The sequence below is a fragment of the Falco peregrinus genome, chromosome 2 (genome assembly GCF_023634155.1).
Source record: "Falco peregrinus isolate bFalPer1 chromosome 2, bFalPer1.pri, whole genome shotgun sequence".
NCBI classification, from domain to species: domain Eukaryota; kingdom Metazoa; phylum Chordata; class Aves; order Falconiformes; family Falconidae; genus Falco; species Falco peregrinus.
Window position 1 is genome coordinate 48,361,254 of NC_073722.1, and position 24,644 is coordinate 48,385,897.

The following is a 24,644-nucleotide window of genomic DNA, read 5'->3' on the forward strand; positions in this document are numbered from 1 at the left end:
CTAACTGCTGGCAGAATTTAGCCCTACATAGAAACCAGCTCAAAATGCTTGTTTTACAGCAAAGCAATTTTTTCACAGTTCTAAGCATCTCGCAGCCTTTTTTTAACTCATTGAATAATCCTTTTAGGTTCCCCATAAAGCAGGTAAAATGCTTCTGCTGCAGTCCTAAGGCAGAACACAGGCTGCATAAATAGCATCTAAATTACTAGGAATACAAAATACACATTCAGTAATACATACCTACAAAGGCAAATTCATACTGACAGGACTGCAGTGTGTGCTTATCAGCAGCAAAACATCTCGAGAAAAAAAAAAAAGTGGCTTTACACTGAATTTGTATATACATTTCTCTCTCTATTTAAACACTTAAATGCTATTTTGTGCATGTTCTTCAACCCAGATGCAGGCTCCTGTTTAATGAGCCTGCCTGCTTAAACATTTATTAGCTTAAAGATGTACAGTTTTCATAAAGCTGGCTGAAGCTTTTTGCAGAATATCTTTTGCAAAAAAAAAAAAGAAAAAAAGCTTTTTTTTGTGTACATGGCCTCAGTCCTTGCAACCTCCTAGAGAGTCTGTCAAGGCTCAACTTAAAAGCTCGTTCAGGCGACCATGACCCCCTGCTAGCAGATTGTCTGCCTAAAAGGTAAGGGAAAGCTAAAAAAGAAGTAGAAACTTAAAAGTAGCTTCTCAAAGGCTGCATAGATCTTTTTTTTTGTTAAACCTAAAGTGTTTAAAAGCTTTAATATTGATGGCCTGTCAACTTTGTCCTGATTCTTTGGCTTTCAGTTAAAAGGTTTTTGTTGTTGTAGCTTATGCAGTTGCTCTGTTGCTATGGAAACGTGACATCAAAATGACGTTTCTCTGTTTAAAAGCTTTTAACTAAATTCCTGCCTGTCAGATGTAGGCCCCATTTTGTGCACTCAAGCTTCAAGCTGTTGCAAAAAGGTTTCATATGTTCTGTTGTCATTCAAATTCTTTTTCCACATATGCATGTCTTGCACTACAAAAAACCTAAACTAAAAACTCAATCTATATTAAGTGTCCTCTTTTAAAACCCTTTTAGGTCAGTCAGCAATGGCTGCAGCAGAAATTCCCAGTTACATTGTCTCTTCTCAGACTGAGAAACACAGGAGGGCCAGAAACTGGACTGATGCAGAAATGAGAGGTTTAATGCTGGTTTGGGAAGAATTTTTTGATGAGCTGAAACAAACTAAAAGGAATGCCAAAGTTTATGAGAAAATGGCTAACAAACTCTTTGAAATGACTGGAGAAATTCGCCACGGAGAGGAAATAAAGATAAAAATTACAAATATGACATTCCAGTACAGGTAAGCTTCAGTTAATTCTTTTTATTTTAAGAGATTTTAGCAGGGACAACACAGTGACTTTTGCCTTTCAGAAAGAAGTCTCCTAGAGGAAATCTGTCGATAAAAGATTAAAGATTGTTCGTATCGCTTTTAAAATTCTCTCTTGCCAGTGCTGTTACGTCATTGTTAATTTTTCCCCCCATTTCGTGTCAAACTCTGGGACAACTTTGTTTCTTTATAATTAGCTAGCGTTTTTATGGTGCAGAGGGACAGAAATGTATTTAGTGGGGAAAGAGATTTATTTTTATTTTTTTTTCTTCTTCTCTTTGCTGAGGGGACTGATTGTGTTAGCTTGGCAGCAATTCTTGCAGTGAAACTCCTGCAGTTTGAAGTGGCCAGTGAGGATCGGTATGGCGAGGCAAAGTTTAAAAAAAAAAAACCAAACAAAAAAACAACAACCAGAAAAATGTTGGGGGTGGGGGGGGTGGGGGGATGAAGCTCCTAGATTTCAGACTTGTGAGTTGAAGGGTTACACTTCACGGGGCCAAGAATAATTGAATGTCTTATTATTGAGTGACACACATTGCTATAATTATCAGCAGCAGCAGCAGCAGCGAAAGAACTATTATATCTGCAGAGAGAGAATCAATGTGCACTGTCAATACCGCTCCAAGGGAGTCGGGGGGAGGGCGGAGGTGTCTACAAGGGGATGATAAAGAACAGGCAGTGTCAGTCAGGAGGGGAAGTTGCCTTTCGAAAATGTGAGGCAGTTCGTGCATTTGTTGTTTGCAGGGAAAAAATAATTGTAACTTAGCAGAAATGTTTGCATAGCTTCCCCCCCCCCTTTTTTTTTTTTTCTTTCTTTCTTTTTTTTTTTTTTTTATTCTTATCTCTGTGAGGCACAGACTGCCTCGCACTGGAAGCCTGAGTGGTGATTTTAGCTATGTGCTTGTAATGCAAGGAAATCAAATATGTGACTCTTTTATTTAATCTCTCCTCAAAGCTTGTATTAATAATAAAAAAGGTTATTACAGCAGGCAACCATGTTAAAACTGCTCGCTGTTCTGTAAGGCACCCTTACTATATTTAATGCAGAGACCACTCATCAAATAGAAAACTAGGAAAATCCTGTGAACCCCTTAACTTTGAATGTCCTTCTACATTTGTATGATCCATAAGCATAATCTTTAATATCATTTCCCATAATATTAAACTCGATGTTTTCTATTGAGTGCTAATGTCTCCCAAATGTTTTACTAATGCTGCTGTAATCCTTACAATTTTCTTCACCCAGACTGCAGATGAGAAAGCTGGAAGTAAGATAAATTTTTGCCCAGCATCACCCAGCAATTCACACTCGGATGCAGATTTAGAAGTCGGGAGTTGTTAGCTACGAGGCCTTTGCTCAGCCTGCTAAATCTGCAGTCCTCCTGCTGAGGAATACATCTCATGGCACCGAGATTTTACAGGTGTCTAGCAGCACTGCACGATATTTAAGTGTCGTAATTGCCAAGTGGAATAGGTTATTTCTGTCAGCCTTTGTTCTAAATTTTCAGTGTTGTCATCAATCAGACCCTCTCAGTTATTCTAATTAATGTTTTTACGTGGAAGTTGCATCGGGGGAAGGGAAGAAATAAAATCGCTCACATACATGCACTCTGTGTGTGTGAACACGAAGCTTTTTTAAAAAATTCTGTTTCTGTGAACTTCTAAGATTGCTTCTGTTGCATGTTGTCACGCTGCTTTCCTATTTTGCAGTGCATTGCAGCTCCCTGCTTATTGATTGAGATGCTAATTTGGGAGAGTTAGAACACTGCCTTACACTGTCACGGTGCTGTTTCATTTTGTACTCTTGAATATGAAATGCATCTTTCTCATTGTTTGCTCTTGTCCAAAGCACGTCTGTGTGCTTTGCTTTCAAGGCGAGGTGGTAGAGAGAACAGGGACAAACAAAAGCTGTGATTTAGTTTCTAGTTTTCTGGGTACTTTTTGGTGGTGTGTGAGTATAGGAAACGTTGTGATGAAACTGTAAATGACGTGTGTTGCCACTGACTGATGGCTTTGCTGTGAGACAGCTGAGTTTTAATCCACATTTTGGTGCCTGCGGGATACTTGAGAAAGATGCTTTACCTCGCGGTATTTCTGGGCATCATTGCTGCACTGTCGCAGAAATGGAAAAAGAACATCCCAAGAGTGGGAAAATGCTCTATTTTGAGATAATATTATGTAATTATTACATAGGGTTAGTAAGTGTGACATGGGAGAACGTAGCACCAGTAGCAGGAATGGGGGGTGTTCTGCACCCACGTGGTTATTTCTTCCCACCACTTCAGGATCCTTTATTTTTTAGGAAACTGTTTACAGTGTTGCAAAGGTGCTATAATCTCTAGTCTTACTTTAGTAGTCAGAAATGAACTGGATTAGAATATTTGATCAGATCATACTACTGTTTAGCTGTGTGCCACCATTGCATAAAAGAAAATAACATTTCTGCCCTACAAATTGCTATACATATATATATATATATATATGTTTGGGTTTTTTTTCTATAAAAGGAAAAGCAGTACTTGAGTATTTCTGCTAGTCCTTTTAATCAAGTTCAGTGTTAAAAGTATCAGTGGCATGTCTTATCTTGGGATGTCTCTTGAAACAGATATTGATGATCTGAAACATTTAAGGATCTAAAATAGAAAGCAATGCACACATTTATAATGGGGTTTTCCAGTTTGAGGATCCCATAGCATTTCAGGATGCAGTTCTATAAGTATTGCTTTGCTTATTTTGCTCAGTGAAAGCCATTACTCTGTGCAGAAGGAGCCACAAGTCAGACAAACATATACATAGGTAGGGGACGAGCGTTTCATAATCAGTAATTATTCCAGTTGCTGCAGCTAATGCAACTATGTGCATGCTTATGGTGGCACAGAACTCAGGACGGGCTCACAGCCCAAGTGTTCACTCTGCTTCTGGGTACGTTTGGATCCTACGTGGATTTTTGTGCTGCCAGAAAAGTTAGTTCAGGTGTAGTTCAGTGCACATGAGCGTCTGTCACAAAAGCAGTTTCAGGGTGTTTGTTCAGGTGTTAAAATGCCATTATATACATCTATTTTATGTCATTATTTCCTCCTTGAATTCTTTTTTTTTTATTTCTGACTGCCCTATATTTCAATGAGGTGACAAGAGAATGAGAAGATGTTTAGAAAACACAATTGGGCTGAGATGTGGAAAGCTTTCTTTATTAAGAGAAATGGAAAAGTTTGTGATTCACTTGGAAAGAAGGGAAAGAAATATAAAGGAATTCTAGAAGTGCATAAAAATATACAGTACTATTTTTCAGAATATAAAGCAGATCTTTCTTTTGCCGTAATACAAGAAGTTATTTATTGGAATTGTGAGGCAAGAAATGTAAAACTAGTTAAAGTCATATAAATTTGTATTACACCATAATAAGCATGTGGAACTCATTACCACTGGAAATCATTGACACCAAGAGAGCTGTAGGTTGTTTTAGCGCTATTATTATTTTTACTAAAGATTAGATTTATTAAATAAAAATACAGACATTGTTTGTCTTCAAATTAGATAGAGTTATAAAAGACAACGGCTTTCAGGATATTACCAGCTGTTGATGGAAAAGTAAGCAAGTGTCTTTATGGGCGAATGTGCCCCCAAAACCTGTCCATCCAAATGATTCTTGAAGTATTTAGCACTGACCTTTGTCAGAAGTGAGGCAGCAGGATGAAGGGTTGATCTGGGAGCAGCTCCTGTATTCCTCTGCATTGCTGTAGTCCAAGTGCATTTGGAAGAAACTGTTCAGGGAAAATTACACCATGACCTGAAGTAATTCTTACTGTAGTCTCAGTATATTAAAAGACCATTTCATCTGCTGTGGAAATTGGCTGGGTGGAAAATTCTGCACAGCACCATAGGTGAAAGGAAAAAATTTTTTGCAGGTGCATTTGAGTAAAACTGTGCTTTTAGGAATTGCTGTAGAATCTGAAATATCTGCTGTGGATAGATCAGCCCCCAGGTTTTTAATGTTCAATTTTAAAGACACCTGTGCAGTAAGCCGCGTGAACCTCCCTATTATATCCGTCTTGGAAGGAGGAAGGGCTGAGTCAAGCCTGCTGGAATTCGAAGTTAAGCTTTCTGACGTGCTGGTCATCAAAAGTTTTGCTGAGATTAGCATGCCAGCTCTTGCAGTTCAGCATCACTTAGAGTATGTGCTGAATTCTTTCTATTGTGTAGGCTACTTGGGGCATTCAGCACATATGAACCTGTAATTAGTCCTAAAAGAAAGCACTGTCCTGTCACTGCTAATACGCTGATTGTAATGTGTAATGCTGCACTGTATCTGTTGTTATAATATTTCCACTGACATAATACACACTGGCTTATGAAAAGGAAGCAGGGTTTGCAAAGCTTGCATGCACAGTGGTCCACAGTTTTGACTGATTCTCTCTGTGTTTAAAAATAAGAACTGTGTGAATGCAAATTTATTATTTTCAAAAACATTACCCTCCCCAAAGACTAGAAAACAGGATGCAGCTGTTGCTTTTTGATTTGAATCACAGTCAATTAATGTTAATGATTGGTAAATTTGAATCAGTCTCATGATTTGAATAAAAGATTAGTCTAATTTTTTATTTTCGTGTGTACATGATAGCAATTAAACACTGTTACTTGTGTAATCCATTGCTATATTCTATGATATTAAGGAACTGGAATATTTGACCTCTGCTACAGCAAATGATAAAATATAAGTGCAGCTAAATTACAGCAGAAAGTTTAATTTGAATATTTTACTATCTTTCTCTTTAACTTCAATAATTTATAGCAGATACACAACTTTTTACTGTACTTTCATACATCTTTCTTTGCCTTACCATTGATTGGTTCATGAACAGTTGCTATTTATTATTTATTTTGAAAGCTTTTCTCAGAAACCCCAGGAGATGGATCTTGTATCCATTCCTTAAGGCAAGCAGTAATATCAAATACTGTAATAATAATAAAAAAGCAATAGTGTTTTGAGCACAGACTAAAAAGTCAGGTTACAGATTGCTTGCTTCTTACTGAAAAAAAATGATGATTTTTAAAAAAAACTTTAGAACATAATATTATAATAATTTTATTTTAGAAGGTGGATTAATAGGCACAGAGAATAAAGTCTGAAGAAAGGTCAAAGGCAGCACAAATTACTCGGCTGTTGTCTCAGTCCATTCAGTGGAGAGTTTTGGCAATAGGATCTCAAAGCTCATTACTTTATTCACTATTATTACTTCTCTGCAATAAGACAAGCAACCACCTTTCAGATTAACTGGGTTGACAATGTTTTTCATGCTTCAGATATCTGTCCACTGGAAACTCGACTCTGATCCCTGAGTTTTTGGAGGGAGTTCTCAGTTGCTTCTGCTCTCAGCTGGATTTTAATAGAGCCTCATGAAACACCAACAGGTTTAGGTAAACTCAGCGTGAATTTTGTTTGCAAGCTCTGCTGACTTTCTCACCCCATGTTCTTACCTAATTTTTCTGCCTGGCTTGCTCACGCAGGCAGTGATTTGCCTGGTTTCAAAGTGTTGAATGTTTGGCTCATCTTCCACTCTCATTTCCTGGACTATTGCATCCTAGCCTTACTATTGTCCTGTTTCTTTTTAATGTCTTTGTTTTTCATAAAAAAAAAACCCAAAAACAAACATATAAACAACTTTGCATTTTGGATGCAACTAAGACATGTGACGAGTTACAGTAATGACTGCTTGACAGCAGTAAGTTCATCTTTGCTTTAGATTTCAGTTCTGCCAAGGTTATCCTTGCCTTGATGCAGGCAAAAACTCTCAGATGTCTCACTGAATTTTCTGGACTTCTGGCAGTTGTAGAAAAAAAACAGTTAAAAATCAGTGAATCCCGAAACTGGATATTAATATTACAAAGTTAGCTATTTAGTTTGTTTTTAGCAGAAAGCTAAACCATCACCACTATTCCAGCAAATGTTTTCCCTGTTTACCTCCACCTGCAGTGTTCCTAATTCTTTTACAAAGGATTGACACTCCTTTCCCCCTTCTCATCTCTCCATCTGTTTCATCCTTTTTTCTTTGTGTACGAGCCAGACTCCATACAGGTAGATGGTCGCTGCTGGTGCTGCTTTTGAACTAACATTCTCCTGCCTACCTCCTGGTAGTGATCCTTTTTAAATTATTTATTTATTTTCATTTTTATTTTAGTCCAGAGCTATGGTAAACAGTCAGAAGTGGAAGAATTAGTATCCTTTCAATGCATTCAGAGCCAGAGAAATACCTGGTTTTATATATATGCAACTCTACAGCTGTGTGGGCAGATAATAAACAACAGCTCTTCCTTCAAAATCATGATAGTTTTGTAAAAAACAGGCCTCTGGGTACACAGCTGAGCTCAAACATAAAAACAAAGGTACTGACCTACTTGGGCAAAATACCTACTCCTGCAGACTTTTCATAGAATCATAGAATGGTTTGGGTTGGCAGGGACCTTTAAAGGTCATCTAGTCCAACCCCCCTGCCATGGGCAGGGATACCTTCCACTAGACCAGGTTGCTCAAAGCCCCATCCAGCCTGGCCTTGAACACCTCCAGGGGTGTGGGGCATCCACGACTTCTCTGGGCAACCTGTGCCAGTGTCTTGCCACCCTCATCATAAAAATGTCTTCCTTTTATTCAGTCTGAATCTACCCTCTTTTAGTTTAAAACCATTACCTCTTGTTCTATCACAACAGGCCCTGCTAAAAAGTCTGTCCCCATCTTTCTTATAAGCCCCTATGAAATGCTGGAAGGCCACTATAAGGTCTCCCTGCAGCCTTCTCTTCTTCAGGCTGAACAACCCCAACTCTCTCAGCCTTTCCTCACAGGAGAGGTGCTCCAGCCCTCCGATCATCTTGGTGGCCCTCCTTTGGACCCACTCCAAGAGGTCCATGCCTTTCCTGTGCTGAGGGCTCCAGAGCTGGATGCAGCACTCCTGGTGGGGTCTCACCAGAGCAGAGCAGAGGGGCAGAATCACCTCCCTCAACCCACTGGCCAAGCTTCTTTTGATGCAGCTGAGAATATGGTTGTCTTTCTGGGCTGCAAGCACATAAAGCCAGCTCACGTCCAGCTTTTCATCCACCAGTACCCCCAAGTCCTTCTTGCCAGGCCTGCTCTCAATCCCTTCATCCCCCAGCCTGTGTTGATGCGGTGGGTGGCCCTGAGAATTACCGCTGGGGATGGGTGATTTGTTGAAAGCAGATGCAAGTAATAAGGCTCATACTTCACTGCCCAGGTCTTTCAGGCTAGTCTGCCTGCAGCAGAGTTAGAGGAAATACCAGTAGTAGGAAAGGACCGACTCAGGACTCATCCTGGAAAGTTTGTGAAGACTGAGGGAGGGAAGAAGAAAGGCCACCATTAAACCCATCTTCAGGAAAAGCAAGAACAGGAATTAAAAATTGATCAGCTTCCCTTCAGCTCCTGGGATGATCCCAGAGCAAGCCACCTTGGAAGCAATTTCCAGTCACATAAAGGAGAAGGTGGTGACTGGAAATAGCCAAAATGGATTTAGTAAGAGTGAATCACATCTGACTGACCTGCTTGCTTTCTGTGATGACTTGACTAGATCTGTGGATGAGGGTAGAGCAATGTACTTTGTCTAGCTTGACAGTAGAAACCCTTTTGATGTGGTCTCCAAGAACATTCTTGTATCCAGGTTGGGATGGTATACTCCAAATGGATGGGCTACCAGCTGGGTGAAAAACTGGCTGGATCTCTGTGCTCAAAGAGTAGTGGTTAATGGCTCTACCTAGGGGCTCATCCCAAGTGGAGGACTGCAGGGGTTTATACTGGAACATGCCCCATTTAATATCAACAGCCCAGAGGAGGAGATGGTGGAGCGCATGCTCACTGTTTTGCAGATGATGCCAAACTGGGGGGCTGCAGCCTGCACGTGCAAGGGCAGGGCTGCCCTTCAGAGGGACCTAGACAGGCTTGAGGAATGGGCTGATGGGGACCTCATGCATTTCAGCAAGGGTAAATGTGAAGTCCCACCTCTGGGATGGTTGAATCCCCTGCGCTGATAGAGACTGGGGATGGACGGGCTAGGCAGTACCTCTGCTGGTGAGGACTTGGGGATCCTGGCTAATACTAGGCTAAACACAAGTCTGCTCCCAGAGCAGAGTCAGCAGAACACCAGCTCTGAGCTTTTCCTGTCCTTGTTGGCATGATGTTTTGCTGTCTTCAAGGCTCGAAACACGTCCCGTGATGTCTTAATGCAGCTGCTGGACTTTGCACTGGAGTGGCTGAGATGTGGTCACGCATGGCTTTCTGCTGTCTCACCCATGTGGATAACTGGCCGTGGTGAATCTGTTGCAACAAGCAGCTGAGGGTGGGAATCTTTTAAAACCTGCTGCTTGAGTATAATGGGGGTTTCAACATGGGCAAACAAATGTGGAATGTAGACTTGGCTAGTAGCTTATAGTGGTTTAATTGATACGTTTTCCATGCAAACAGCCTAAACAACTGAACTATAAATAATACTAAGTGATAGCTGCTGTCAGCCTTGTATTTAGCTATTTTCTATCTGTGCTGGATGGAAATGTACGTATTTGTAGGTTGGGCTAGATATTTCTGACTATGAAATCACAGCAGTAGGTTGTGAACCATGTATGAAATTAAAATTTTGAATGCATAGAGGGCATAAAAATATGGGTGGCTGTGGAGGTTCTTCTATGCGGGACTATAGTGTGCATTTCTAAATAGCTGGAAAAGCTCATCAGACCTTGCAAGGATGAGAAAAAAAGAGAAGAATCCTTAAATGGCTTTAAAACCTAAGCAAATCTTTCTGCCGCCTTTGCTCACTGGTGGATTTCCCCTTACCCTAGGCTGTGAGCTGTTTAAAAGGAAGAACTTCAAGTTCTCACTTTTAAGTTTGGGAACATTTTTATCATGTTTACATGTTATTTAATTCTATCCTTTGCAGGACCGGTGTGGGCAGGATGGAGTCTGAGGAGGAAAAACTTGAAAGGCTTCAAGAAAAGGGGGTGGGCCAGGTGTCCAGGAATATTTTTTATCTTTTCTTTCTGCAAAAGGAAACCTCTTGCTAGCTGTGAGAATCAGATTTAGCTCAGCTTTTTGCTAGCTTGAATGAAATCTAGTTTATGAAAATGGAGCATTTGTCACTGGTCTTGCCTTTCCTTTTGTGTTCCTTTGCTGCATTTTTATTTAGAGTAACAAGATCCCAGCTGGGAAGGGCAAATTAAAAGAAAATTTGGGGCTCTAGCTGGGCTCTGGAGTTTCTCTGAGATGTATAATTCATCTACACACCTCAGTTTTATATTTCTCAGTAAAAGTAAATAAAATAACAACAGGTATCAAGTGGGACAGCTGTGAGCTTTGTGTTGGGACTGACAGATCTCATAATAAGATGCATGTGAAAGACAAGGTCATGGTTGATAGTCTTTTCACTGTAATGTTTTTGTGCATGCTGTTTATAATGCATTATTAACTGTTTTCATTGGGGTTTTTCTAAATTAATGAAATTCTATACTTCTCCCTACACTGATCTTTGTTCTGTAACAGATGAACAGACATCTACATCTCATGGCTGCTACTAGGGTGTTTACCTAAGCAATTCAGAGCTTTTAGGCAATATTAAGAAAAAGATATGAATTACAGTTATAGCCACTTGTATTCATCATGGAAAATAAATATTCATTCTTCAAATCATGGAAGGACAGTGCTGCCCATAGTTTAGTAAAGGCTGTGGTGTGTTGCCTGCTCTGGTTGTTAGAGACTGCTGTTGGGTTGGTTAGTCTGGCACAATGTAAGGGGAAGAAAAATTATTCTACAACCAACATAGTACTGTTTCCATTAGAAACTGTAATGTTCTTCATTTGTATTAAATTTCATTTGGGGTTTACATGCAACTTTCAGTCACAGGTCAAAACTGGGAAAAGAAACTGATGGGTTTCGTTGGAGATTAAAAGAAAAAGGTATCTAACTTTATTCTCATTAAAAGCATTTGGTTTGACTCCTAAATGAGACCAGAACAAATGTTTTGAGACAGAATGTCTGTACGAAAAATACTTTGATAGGAAAACAAGCTTTAATGTTGTATGCCTTTTCTTACAGGAAATTAAAATGTATGACTGACAGTGAAACTGTTGCACCTGACTGGCCTTACTACAAAACCATTGATAGGATCTTATCCAAAGTGACAGACCACAGCGATGTGAAAATGCATGAAAATCAGCAACCAGGTCCTTCTACATCACAGACGGAGGCCTCGCAGTCTCCATCAGCTAAGTCTACACCTCTGTATTTGCCATATAACCAGTTTACATACGAAGGAAGGGAAGAGTGCTTTGAAGATGAACATTCAGAGAGCTCTTCAAGCTTACTTTCTTACAAGCTCAGGTAACATCTGTTTCCCCCCCTTTCTTGTATTTCACAGAATGAGCCAGATCTGCTACGTAAAGGGGACATCCTAGCACATTTTTGTCTAACAGCTGTTGTACCTTTTCTGTAAATCACACAGAAGATCTGTTCTCCAGTCTCAGCCATTTCGCTGAATTAGGGCATTTTCTTTATTCCTTTATGAGAGACTGGAAGAAGAGTAGGAGGACAGGGCAAAAAGTTATAGAATATTGCCAAGACTCAGCATGCATATCACAACTCACATGAGGTTGAGTGTTTATAACAAGAGTACAGGCATGTTCAAGAGAGTCCTGCAGTGCAATCAGAGATATAACATACTGCTTAGATGGTTTTTGGCTCGCTCTGGTTTTGCTTTTGGTATGATTATGAAAGTTCTCTAGATTCAGCTGTTATTAAAATGGTGAAAAGATGCAAACTGAATGTTTCTGTGAATGCTGAAATGCTACTCGTGCAGTTTAAAAGTAGATTGCAACATTTTAAATACCATTGAGAATTTTTCAAAGTAAAAGCTAGTTTAAGAATGCAAACACGTGTTTCCTTTTTTGATAAGATTGGAGTTCTCCAGAAAGCAGCGTTTTAACAAAAGGCAGGGTTGTACACTTGATACAAATTTCAGACTTTACTGGTCTCATTTTTCATCCAGAGTGGTATGAAATAAGAGTTGGTTACAGTTTTCTGGCAGGAAAAAAGTTGATCCTAGAGATCCTTATCATGAGTCTGTCAGGCTTTAACTATAACAGTAAAATTATCTGTCAGTCATGCAACTGAGAAGGTGTTGAGCTGGAAGAAGAACGAACCTAACAAGTTTGGATTATTGTTTCCAGGCCTTCTCCTGGATGAATAAAACTAGAGTAAATTCATTCAGTCGTTCAAACAAATAGCCCTTGAATAGCTGATTATTTTTTAAAACTTTTTTTTTTTTCCTGGCAACTGAATATATATATATTAGCGTGTATAATTCTTGAACTGTAGCAACCTTTTTGTTTGCAAGCAACAAATTTTTCATCCTAGTTCGTTGTAAGTAGCTGATATCCCTGACACACAATCTTGCTTGATTTTAGTATTTGCAAACTCCAAGATCATGTTTCTCATGTGATAACTTTTTTCTCAATTCCCAATTTGATTTCCAATGTTATTATTTAGTATTTAATTAGAAGGTCACTTTTCCATAAACCTGGGGTTATAGTTTATGCACTAGACTATTTGGTAGCATCAAGCTTTTTACAAATGCCAGATGTTAAGTTTCTTCAGCTTAGGGACAACTCTAGGAAAACATAGATTTTTTTGTACCGTAGGTGACTGGTACAGGAGAACAGAGGTCACCACACCAGGTTTCATTACAGAGTGTAGACAAGCCATCACAGAAGTCAAGCTAATCAACCATAAATGCTTATCTGTTGTGCTTACAGTTTGCGTGTGGACTGCCACTTTCATGTAGATGCTTTCATTTGTGAAATGGAAATTGTGAAATGAAAGTGGACTTCAGCCACTCCAACTGAATTATTTCCACAGTGGTAAGATCTCGAAAAGTTAGGCTATAATGCATTTTAGCCAGCTTCAGGTTCAGTGTTTTTTGTTTTTGTTTTTTTTTACTTTGTCCAAGGTAATTACCTAACCTGTTTTAGTAAAAAATAACTTTACTTGGCCAATTTAGAAACTGAAGATCATTTAAATCTAGCCTTTAGTGGCATACGTTGGCTTTCAACCGGCTGCAAGTTTGTGTGGCAGGTGATGATGCTTTGTCCTTGCAGTAGGTCAGGTTGCTGTGCTGCTGATGCCTGCGAAGGATGGCTGTGCAACAGGGTTTGGGAGCTGGAGGGAAGGGTAGGTCAGCTGTCTGTGTGGTAGGACCTCCATAATTTGTTGCTTCCTTCCTTCACAGTCTCTACTATAAATTAATTTTGTACAATATAATACTGTTCATATAATTTAACAGCAAAATATGTACATATTCATAAGTTTAAATACAGTTCTGATGTATTTAAAAAAAGGAAAAATTGAGGAGTAGATACCACTTTCAAGAGTAGTATAAAATTTCAGGTGAGCATCATGATCAGAATAAAAGTTAGAAGGCAATGGGGCACATATCTGGAAGGAGGAAAACTGGTATCCAAATGGTCATGTAGGGGGTTTTGAAAAGCTTGTACAGCTTTGACATGCTTAGTTTAGCGTGATGAATGAGGGCAAGAGTAGGGAACCCTTTCTTGGCCAGAAGGAAATACAGCACTTGCTAATGATATCAGATGGGTTAAAATCACTTAGAGCTGCCACAGTAAGACGAGGAAGCTAATTCTGTTAAGGTTACTAATGGAAAATCATGAGCTGAGAAGCAATTTTCAGCTTAAGCAATTAGTGTGTCATCCTGTATTTGATAAACACTTTGAAATAGCCAACAAGAAAGAAAAGAATTAGCATACAAAATCTGGGTCCATCCTGTCTTTTTTGTAAATGCCCTTGCTTCTAAATGGTACACAGTTGATCTAACAGATTCAAAAAAGTAACTGAAGACAATCTTGGGATTAGAAGTTAAAAGAATGTTTGAAGTCCTCAGTTCTCTCTCAATTTTTGTACTTCATGGCTATGCAAAACAATTATTTTGAAACATATTTTGAAAAATATACACACATCTATATGTAAAATATAGATGCATTTTACAACTGTATATTTTACAATTATTTTTCTATGAAGAGGACTATACACAGGCAAAGTAAGCTTATGCTATGGCATTTTTTTCTTCAGTAATAAAAATCATAATGTTAAGGCACCAATGGATAGTGAAAAATCCTCAAACAGTACTTTTGTATGTCAGCTTTTAAACTTCTGAAAACTTTACTGTTACTCCCTTAAATTCTCAGACACAGCTTTTGAGTGTCAGCTTTGTATTTTCCACAGTGTACTTGAACATAGCAGGAGGCTATCTGGCTATATAAATTACAATTTAAGGAAAGATTATTGAATTTAGTGTTTAGCTTTCACAATAGAGAAAAATGTCAAGATTTATACTTTAATCAATAAATATGTACTCAAGTTAAAAATAGTCAAAACTGTGTTTCTTTGCATTTTATTTGAAATTCATTGGAATTGGGGACCTTCTTAGAAAAACCAAATTTTGCTAGTTAGTGATGGTACAATTAACATGGGATAAAATTAATTTTTTGTTGCAATTTGCAGATGAGGAAAACATTTGGAATCCCTACTTCCCTTTAATAAGGCACCTACTATTTATTTAGTATTGTTCTAACACTGCTCTTGGACTTGAACAAAGCTTGTATTGTACTGCAACATCCATAAAACATCTGACAATAATAGAATTACTCTATTATGTTCAGATAATATAATGCAGTGTGGTGGAGTCTTGTACTGCAGCTTAAACTTTTAAAATCAAAATTCTTGACACCACTATAAATGATTTTTTATCTAATAGGAAACATTGGTTTTTCATCCTGTGGACTAATTTATAGTCTTTATTTTCATTTATAAGTATTGATATATCATAATGATACAGACTGTGAATGTGGTTCAGACTTCACCTGTTCTGCCATTTTTATCATACTGAAAATGGGGGTGAAAGAGTTACTTCCATAGATTAATACACCGTAATAAAACCACCATGTCATCTAGTCTGACTTCTTGTTAAATACCATCCATGTATTTGAATTCAGTTATTCTGGTGTGGAGCCCAGATACGTTATGGAGCGGGGGTTCTGTGAGACATGCCTCCTCTCAGCAGTGGGCTACTGCTCACTCAGGAGCCCCATGCCTCTGTTAATATCCACTTCTTTGTTTCTATGATTCATTTGACTTTTGATAATTTCTTACTAGATATCCAGTCTAGATCTGGTATATTTTGAAGATGGAGAATTCATTCTTCCCTACAGGGATCTGTTCCAGTGATTAATGCCTTGCTTAAACCAGTGCTTGTTTTTAATGTCATTATAGTGAATTAAGCTTTCAGATGTTACTTCTATTTATCTTTCTTTTTGCTATATTGGAGACCTTTTCAGGTTTTTTTTTCACTTTTTGCCTCAAGGTAGTTGTATACCATGATCATACTATCTTTGGTATTCTTAAATGTTTAAATGTAGGTCAAATAATTTGGTACAGACGGTTTACACATGGACAAAGAATAAGAATTGGTAACATGAATTAACCAAGATATGAATCATTTAATAGAAGTGCATTAAAACTTGGTGAGGATGCTAATTCAGGAATAAGAGTTTTGGCAAAGCTTTTAATCTTTCTAAAATTATGCCATGACTATTTAAAATCTGAATGGGCAGCATCTACAAAGAAGTTTCAGCTTCAGGCTATGCGCATTATGTAGTGCATCTTAACTCTTTATGCAGACTTGTCATCATAGCAAGATACTTTGCCTAGGCTTCAAGCCATTTATGTGGTTTTTTTCTACACTTTACTTCAAGGATGAGCCTCATTAATTCCTGAATGCATTTGAATGAGCCTAGTTTACCAGAAGATCCAGGTTGCCTGATCCTCAGTCCTCAAACTCTGAAGATCTTTGTGCCGTCTCTAATATTAATATTACTTATTTCCAGATCGTTGTCAATTACTTTCCATAAAGATGTGGGTTATGGAGGTCTACTCAGATCTGTACATAGCTAAAAAACACACACAAGCCAGAAACATCTGTTAGCTGTTGGAAGTCATAAATTCCAGAAACTGATGGTACTGGAGACCCATTCTCCATGAAGTAGTCAGAAAGGAAGAATTGTTTTCATGGTTTTGAGGAGGTAATACATTTTGGTGGACGGATTACTCTTGTATTAAACTCCTGCTTCATTAATTATTCATGCACATCCCTGAAATGAGCCTTATTGGGTGAGTGTAGGCAATCAATCAAAATACTTTTAATTGAACAGTGAATTAAATTGGTCTTAGATAGGGAGACAACAAATGCATTTGAGACTTGCCTAATATCTTCCCTAATTGTATCTGGAGAATTTGCTTTGTTCCCCTTGGTCCCCAATACACACTGTCTTTTCTACTCGTCCTAGATGAGATAGAACATTTTCTTTCCCTTGGTTTGCTTCCTTTGAATCCTGCCTGTCTGTTTTAGAGCATAGTGTGGAAACAGCTTTGCAAGGTTCTGCTTGGAAGATGGTCCCAATGCCAGAGCTCTTCATACTTTGTGTGATCAGTGGAATACGAGTGCTAATGCTTTTTAGAGGCTCCCTGCCATAGACGACAGAGGTCCAAAAGTATCAGCAGGTTGTATTTGAGGTCCTGGATTTCTTAGACTCCTCTTTCCTCCAGATCTCAAAATCTACCTTCAGAGACTAAGCTTGGAAAAGAGTGGAGATGCTTTTTTGGCAAAGGCTGTGGATGCTGTTAGGATCTGTTGCACCCCTAATGTCACAGAGGTGTTGGCCTCACAGGAATGCAACATGTAGAATCAGCAACAGGAACCAATGGGTGTTTGGTGTTCACTACAGCAAATGTGATCATTTCTTATTCTTGTGCCTATAGATTGCCAAACTAGATATACTCCTAGCTGGAACTATTTGAGGATACTCGTGCTGGTTGGTTACTCAGTGCTGAAACCCATTGCTTCCCTCTTGACTTTCTGTTATAAAAAGTTATTGACAATGGAGAGGTCTCTCAGGTGTACTACCTAGGAGACTTAGAACTTCTTAAGAAAGATGGCTTAATATCTGAGGAAACACTTCAGTATTCAAATAACTCCTTCAGGCATCACTGGACATTTTACATCATTTCATGTTGCTGAGGGTTCTTTACTTGTAAATTAGATTCTTTAGATCCTTCCTTTGTAGACCCCTTCTCAAGAGCTCTCCTTCAAGAGCTATTCTGCAAGAAGAGAGGATGGTCAGTTCCAGGTCCTCACTATGAACTGGTGAGTGATCTTAAAACCCTTTCATTGATAGTCACTATGGGTGGAGGAAAAAGGAAATTGGGAACACCACCAAAGGTAGGGGTGTCTGAAATGGGTATTTGTTTTCAATGAAGGCTGTCTAATTACCAAGTCATGTTTAATTGTAAACAAACATAGAGAGTACTTAGGAGACCTTGAAGAATCCTTGTGCCCTGGCTTTTGGGGGATTTCTCTGTGCTGAAACCTGGTTTTGAGCAAGCACTTGTCAGTGAGCACTTTCTCAGTTATTAGCAGATCGCAGATACTGCTGATACAGTTCCCCAACTAGCTGCCATCACCACCAGACATTTTGCCTCTCTTTCTTCTCTGGAGCTGCAAAGACTGTTATTATCTTGGACATATGATTATGTCTTACAGGTTTCTGATAGGCCACCGTTGTTTATCTAAAAAACGGATAAAAGCCTGTACAGACTCTAGGAAAACACTTCAAAGACTTTTTTTCTTCTCTTAAAAATAAGGCTTATTTTAAATCTTTCAATCCAAGCCACTCCATCTCCTTTTTTCATGGCTTTTTTTTTTTTTTTTTTCGTGGTTAAAATAAATAGTAGCCACAATTGCCAAGAAAGTCATGCAATACTCAGGGCAGCTCAGTACCATTGACATGCTTCAGATTTTCTCTCATTCCTTATTAAGGACCATTCTCACTAGTGTTTACTTTGACAAGACGCAAGCCCTCTTGTGGCTCTAGGAACCAATTCTTACTTGTTTCAGACAAGAGCTCTTACATAGCTACTTTCTAGTTCTGTATAGGGATGAGGATAGAGATCCATTAGTTTTCAATATTTAAATCCTCTGTGAAGACAAGTTTAAATCCAAAAGGTCACTTTGGCTAAAATAATACCATCGTTTCTGAAAGTTTCTTGCTTTGTCTACCAGAAAGGATGCATTCTTCGTCAATGTGAGTGCACTGATGGGTACCTTGGAATAACAGATTCAGTGTTGTCCTTAGATTGCTGTAGGCTTTTCCCACTTGCTTGACCCCTTTGAGAACCACATTTGAAATCATTCTGGCCCTTAGATCAATGGGGGAAAACAGACTTTGCTGTCAGCCAAGATCCATTCTTGGAGAATTGTCTGGCTGTGATAATCTCAGTGATCATCTGCAAGCTTGACGCACAGTTTGAGCAGAGCAGCATGTATTTATTTTACACACATTTATTTGATGGCCAAAATCAAATATGATATATAGAATCTGCAAAAATGAGGTTATTTTGTATATCTCCCAAAGTTTTGTTTAGCATAAAGATGATGACTTCTTTCCCTTAGCATCATCATAGCAGTGTAATGGTAATAAAGCCCTTTGAATTGTACAAGTAACTTTAAATTCTTGGATAGTCTGAAAGCCAGTAGTTCTTGTTCACCATGTTAGTCTACGTTTATAAAGGAAGACTCTTGTTCTTTCTTACCTGTATACAGGGGGGACAGCACATTCAAGTGGCTAAACAGTACTCAAACAGTTTCCCTCAAGACCAATTCTATTTTTTTTTTCTCTTAGGTTTTAACAGCATTTAATCTAACCCACTTGTTTCTTTTCATAGACCTCACCCTTTTGGGGTCATTGCACTCTTAAATGTCAAGGGGCTTGTGTCTTTTTGTGGTATTTGCATTAAGCCTTTCAGGTGCTTTCAGGTGCTTAGGATTGTTTATTTCTTTTGCTGAGAGATGTGAATGTCACAGTCGCAGTTGCACAAAGACTGTGTCAAGTAGGATAAGAACATGAATGAAATTTTGATACAAATCTGCCACAGCTGAGTGACCTCCCCCCCCCCTCCCCTTCTTCACCTTAATAAAAACACATTCCACTAGAGTTCAAGTTATCCTTATTCAAGGATGTTGACTTGGCATACCACTCACAACTCTGCTATGTCATTATTGCATTTCACTTAGAAAGGATACTGTGTTTGGCAGAACACGACAGAGATTGCTGTTTGTGTAAAGGGACTTCAAGACCCATCATCAGTTAACTTTGATGTGGGGATCTCCAGTCTGGAGTTATAAAAAGTGTGAACGAACACGTGGACTATCACTTTAAGTCAGAAAAGTAGTTATCCACCTGTAACTGGAGGCTTTTAAGGTGTGTAGTACACTTACATGTTTGCCTTCTACTTGCCTTTCTTCCTGCTTCACAATTCAGCATGCTGCTTAGATTGCAGGTTAAAAGAAACAGATCTGTGTGTACCTGTTCTGACTTGTATGCGGTGTAGGCTGGTTTTGAATTAATGTGTTGCACTGTCAGCCCAAGTTAGGTCAGCGGTGTGAACCATTCACCTTGAGAACACTGTCTATTGCTAAGTTTATCTCTCTCTTCCAAAACAGAAACTCAGAATGATGCAGCATAGAGGAAAGTCTTAAAATATTACCCAAATCGCATATGGCAGTTCTACATTCATTTCAGATGAGGATGTGCAATTTGATACGTGCTTGTCTATCATTTATACCCTGAGAAATCTGAGATACATTCTGCTAGAGGAACATCAACATGACTGGATACATAGACAGACTTGGATTTGGCAATCTGGTGTTCTGCAAGGACCACAAATACTCTTTTTGAATTTCAGAATAACTTTTTTTTTTAATCCAAGTAACAATTAATTACTATATTTAATACAGAGTCTTGCCTTAACATTATGGTGAAAACAAAACTATAGGCAGAGGGTTATAGTGTGCTTGAAATGTCTGTTAAAAAGTTAGGAGTTTGAAGCAAAGAATGGTGGTTTTTTTTTTGGTTAGGTATCCTACTTGATAAAATTTGTCATTAGACTAAATATGAGAAGAAGGTACCTATAGTATCTTGTGTTTGTGACAAATACATTTAATTTAAAAAAATTAAAGTGCAACTGGAAAATGCCTCTAAAAGCAGATATGAATCATAGAATCATTTAGGTTGGAAAAGACCTTTAAGATCATTGAGTCCAAGTGTTAACCCAGCACTGCCAAGTCTACCACTATACCATGTCCCTAAGTGCCACATCTATGACCTTTTAAGTACCTCCAGGGATGGTGACTACACCACCTCCCCGGGCAGTTGTTCCAATTTTGACAGCCTGCTGGCCACGCTGTTTCTGATACCAGCCAGGACGCTGTCGGCCTTCTTGGCAACCTGGGCATGCTGCCAGCTCATGTTCAGCCGGCTGTCAGCCAGCACCCCGGGCCCTTTCCCCCCAGGCAGCTTCCCAGCTGCTCTGCCCCCAGCCTGCAGCGCTGTGTGGGGCTGGTGTGACCCAAGGGCAGGACCCAGCATTGGGCCTTGTTGAACCTCATACAACTGGCCTTGGCCCATCAATCCAGCCTGTCCAGCTCCCTCTGCAGAGCCTCGTGCTTTCCAGCAGATCAACACTACCCCACAACTTGGTGCCATCTGCAAACTGACTGAGGGTGCACTCAATCCCCTTGTCCAGATCATTGATAATGACATTAGACAGGACTGGCCCCAGCGCTGGGCCCTGGGGAACACCCCCTGTGACCGGCCACCAGTGGGAGGTAAATCCCATTCACCACCGTGCTTTGGGCCCAGCCATCTGGACAGGTTTTTACCCAGTGCAGAGCAAACCCATCCAAAGCACGAGAAGCTAGTTTCTCCAGGAGATGCTCTGGGAGATGGTGTCAAAGGCTTTACTAAGGTCCAGGTACACAACATCCGCAGCCTTTCCCTCATCCACTAAGAGAAGGGGGCATCTTGTAAACTGTATCCTGCTAAACTTTTATGTTGTTTATAATGTTTTGTGATGGAATATATAAATAAGTGGTCAGTGCAACTGCTGTGTCTCAGTGCAAGGGCAAATTCTGAGACTAGTATTCTGTAGTGGGACCAGCCTTACTGATGTGAAGCTTTAGAAAACAAACTGTGGCTTACCACCGCACAGAACAGTGCAGCACTTTCTCTAGATGGAATGGTTAGTGCAGCTTTAAAACTGGAGTTTAAAGGACCAGATAAGCAAAATGTCTCTTCCAATACAGTTTACAAATTCAATATGTAAGAAAAGTCAAGATTAAAAAAAAAAAAAACAAAACAAAAAAATCCCAAGATGCCTGGTATTGTGCAGGGAAAATTCTTTCTAAAAGGAATGTGATTTAAAAACTTTTTTTTAACATTCTGTAACACTACGCACAAATACAGTAAATACTTATGTTTTGACATGAACTTGAGAGGGAATTTATTGGAGAACACAGAGGGGTTTAAAAATAGGACTATGTTGTAACTTGGCTAAGAATGTAGTATAGAGTTTTAGTTTCTAACATAGCTTTTAAAATAAATATGAGTTTAATTGGTATCAAATATTCACATTTCAGAGCTGAAGAAAGACCAGTTAAGAAAAGAAAAATGCAAAACTGCAGCTTCCAAAAGAAGAAGCTAAAATTAATGGAGGCCATGTTGGAAGAACAAAAGAAGTTGAGCAGAGCTATGGAAGAAACCTGTAGAGAAGTACGCAGGATTTTGGATCAGCAGAACATCATTCAAGTTCAAAGCTTACAGTTACAGGAGAGAATGATGAATCTACTGGAGAAAATGATCTCCAAATCTAATGTGTAGTTTCCTTTGTGAATGCCTCTGAGATGACTATTGATAATATAGATATCCCTTTATTGCACACCACATGTGTGTCTGTTGCCCTATTCCCAGGTTTTCCATGGAAATTAAAACCCTAGTGTAATCTTAGTTAAGCAAAGAGAACAGATAATGGAGGGTGAGAGCTATCCAGTATGATAAAATTAGTGCAATATATGCCTAAGTTGAATTATTTTTATACGGAAAGGTTAAGGGATGAATAGCTCTGGGAACTTCAGTACTATTAATGCCTAGGTCAGGTATTGTTTTACAAACAGTGGTGTTGTGTATCGCTTCGCATCAAGGACTATAGCTTGACCTGTTGTAGGGGAACAAAATAGTGCATTTCTAAGCATGGTAATTGCATCTTGACTTTGCTGATGATTAAACCCTGTTTTGAAACATACGCCATGATTGTACAAGTGACCTATGGTTCTTGTGGAGATACATAATTTTTAACTCCATGCCTGATATGAATAGTACTCTAAAAGTATTAGGGTAAAAATAGCCTATTCAAATACACTTTTGATATAAAAAGACACACCCCCCCCCAACCACCTCACTATATACTGAATACTAAAATGTATAGAAGATACTTGAAGTTGCTTTTGATATTAAATGTTTAATTTTTTTCATTATTAACTGGAATCTGTTGACTTAAAGAACAACCAGCAATGAAAACTCCCATTTATTCTCTATCACAAAAGAAAAATATTGTACTGTGTGTATATACATATATATATATAATCTATCAAATGAAATAAAGAAAAAGAAGAAATTTATTATTGCTGAGCAGATAGTATGCTTTGGACAGTGAAAAATTCTGGGAGAGGTAAACATGGTCAAAGTTTTTTAATTCTTAATTGCAGTGTAAAGATATCCTGTACTGATGTGTGAAATATAGAGATGGAAGTAATGAAGAACATTCAAAACCTCTATGGTAGTATTTCATAGATTCATAGAACGGTTGGGGTTGGAAGGGACCTTCAAGATCATCTAGTTCCAACCCCCCTGCCACGGGCAGGGACACCTTCCACTAGACCAGGTTGCTCCAAGCCCCATCCAGCCTGGCCTTGAACACTTCCGGGGATGGGGCATCCACAGCTTCTCCGGGCAATCTGTTCCAGTGCCTCACCACCCTCATGGTAAATAATTTCTTCCTTATATCTAATATAAATCTACCCTCTTTCAGTTTAAAGCCATTCCCCCTTGTCCTATCACTACATGCACTTGTAAACAGTCTCTCTCCAGCTTTCTTGTAGGCATCCTTCAGGTACTGGAAGGCCACAATAAAGGCTCCTTGGAGCCAGGCTGAACAACCCCAACTCTCTCAGCCTTTCCTCACAGGAGAGGTGCTCCAGCCCTCTGATCATCTTGGTGGCCCTCCTTGGGACTCACTCGAGGAGGTCCATGTCTTTCCTGTGCTGAGGGCTCCAGAGCTGGATGCAGCACTCCAGGTGGGGTCTCACCAGAGCAAAGCAGAGGGGCAGAATCACCTCCCTTGACCCGCTGGCCACACTTGCTTTGATGTGGCCCGGGATACAGTTGGTTTTCTGGGCTGCAGGCACACATTGCCAGGTCATGTTGAGCTTTTTGTCCACCAACACACCCAAGTCCTTCTCTTCAGGATTTCTCTCAACCCATTCTCCACCCTGCTCATATTTGTGCTTGGGATTGCCTCAACCCATCTTTGCTGAACTTCACGAGGTTCACACGTGCTCACCTCTCAAGCCTGTCGAAGTCCCTCTGGATGGCATCCCTTCCCTCCAGCGGGTTGACTGCACCACTCAGCTTGGTGTCGTTGGCAAACTTTCTTATCTGCTGGTGGCACAGCTTCGGTGTGCAATTAATGCTTTAAGGCGTGGTCTGTAAGGCCGATCAACATCGATACACCACAAGAGGGAGCCGGAGGCATAAAGGATTGTATTTAAGTCGGTAAAGTAAGTACCAGCAAGTGCTTGGTTCTTCAGTGAAGTAAGACATTGAAATAACCTTTAATATCAAAAGTTCGTCGGCTGAATTTCCTACATACCATTTCTTTTTGCGTTCTCCTTGAAAAACATATTTCTGCTGCTTTCACTGTATTTGCAAGACTGAAGGTTACATTCAGGTACAGAAAGTACAGAATTAATGTTAGTATTAGGAATTCAGGCCATTCTCCATTCTTGCTATTAAACCATATCCCCTCTTGAAACTTTATTTTTGAAGGTGTTTGCATTTTCCTATGTAATTTAATGTATTGTTGCTTAAGCTAATGTTAGTTAAACTATTTTAAAACCCCGACACAACCAATTACTCTGTAATTATACTTAGTAAACAGGATAAAGTTTATATTCACCAAGAAAATTAGTAATACGTGGAAACATTTCTTAGAAGATCCTGCAGGTATGAAAATTAAGAATGATTAAGTATGTAAATGTGGCTCATTCCTATAGAGTTTAATTGATG

The 24,644-nt window shown here is 39.2% G+C and overlaps 1 protein-coding gene across 1 annotated transcript; it reads left to right on the forward strand.

The window, feature by feature from the left end:
• Positions 1–899: 899 nt before the first annotated feature.
• Positions 900–22,974, forward strand: MSANTD1 (Myb/SANT DNA binding domain containing 1). Its single transcript, XM_055798066.1, has 4 exons — positions 900–945; positions 1,064–1,328; positions 11,437–11,721; positions 21,941–22,974. The coding sequence occupies exons 2-4, from the start codon at positions 1,075–1,077 to the stop codon at positions 22,179–22,181; spliced, it is 780 nt and encodes a 259-aa protein (XP_055654041.1). The 5' UTR covers positions 900–945; positions 1,064–1,074; the 3' UTR covers positions 22,182–22,974.
• The last annotated feature ends 1,670 nt before the right edge of the window (positions 22,975–24,644 follow it).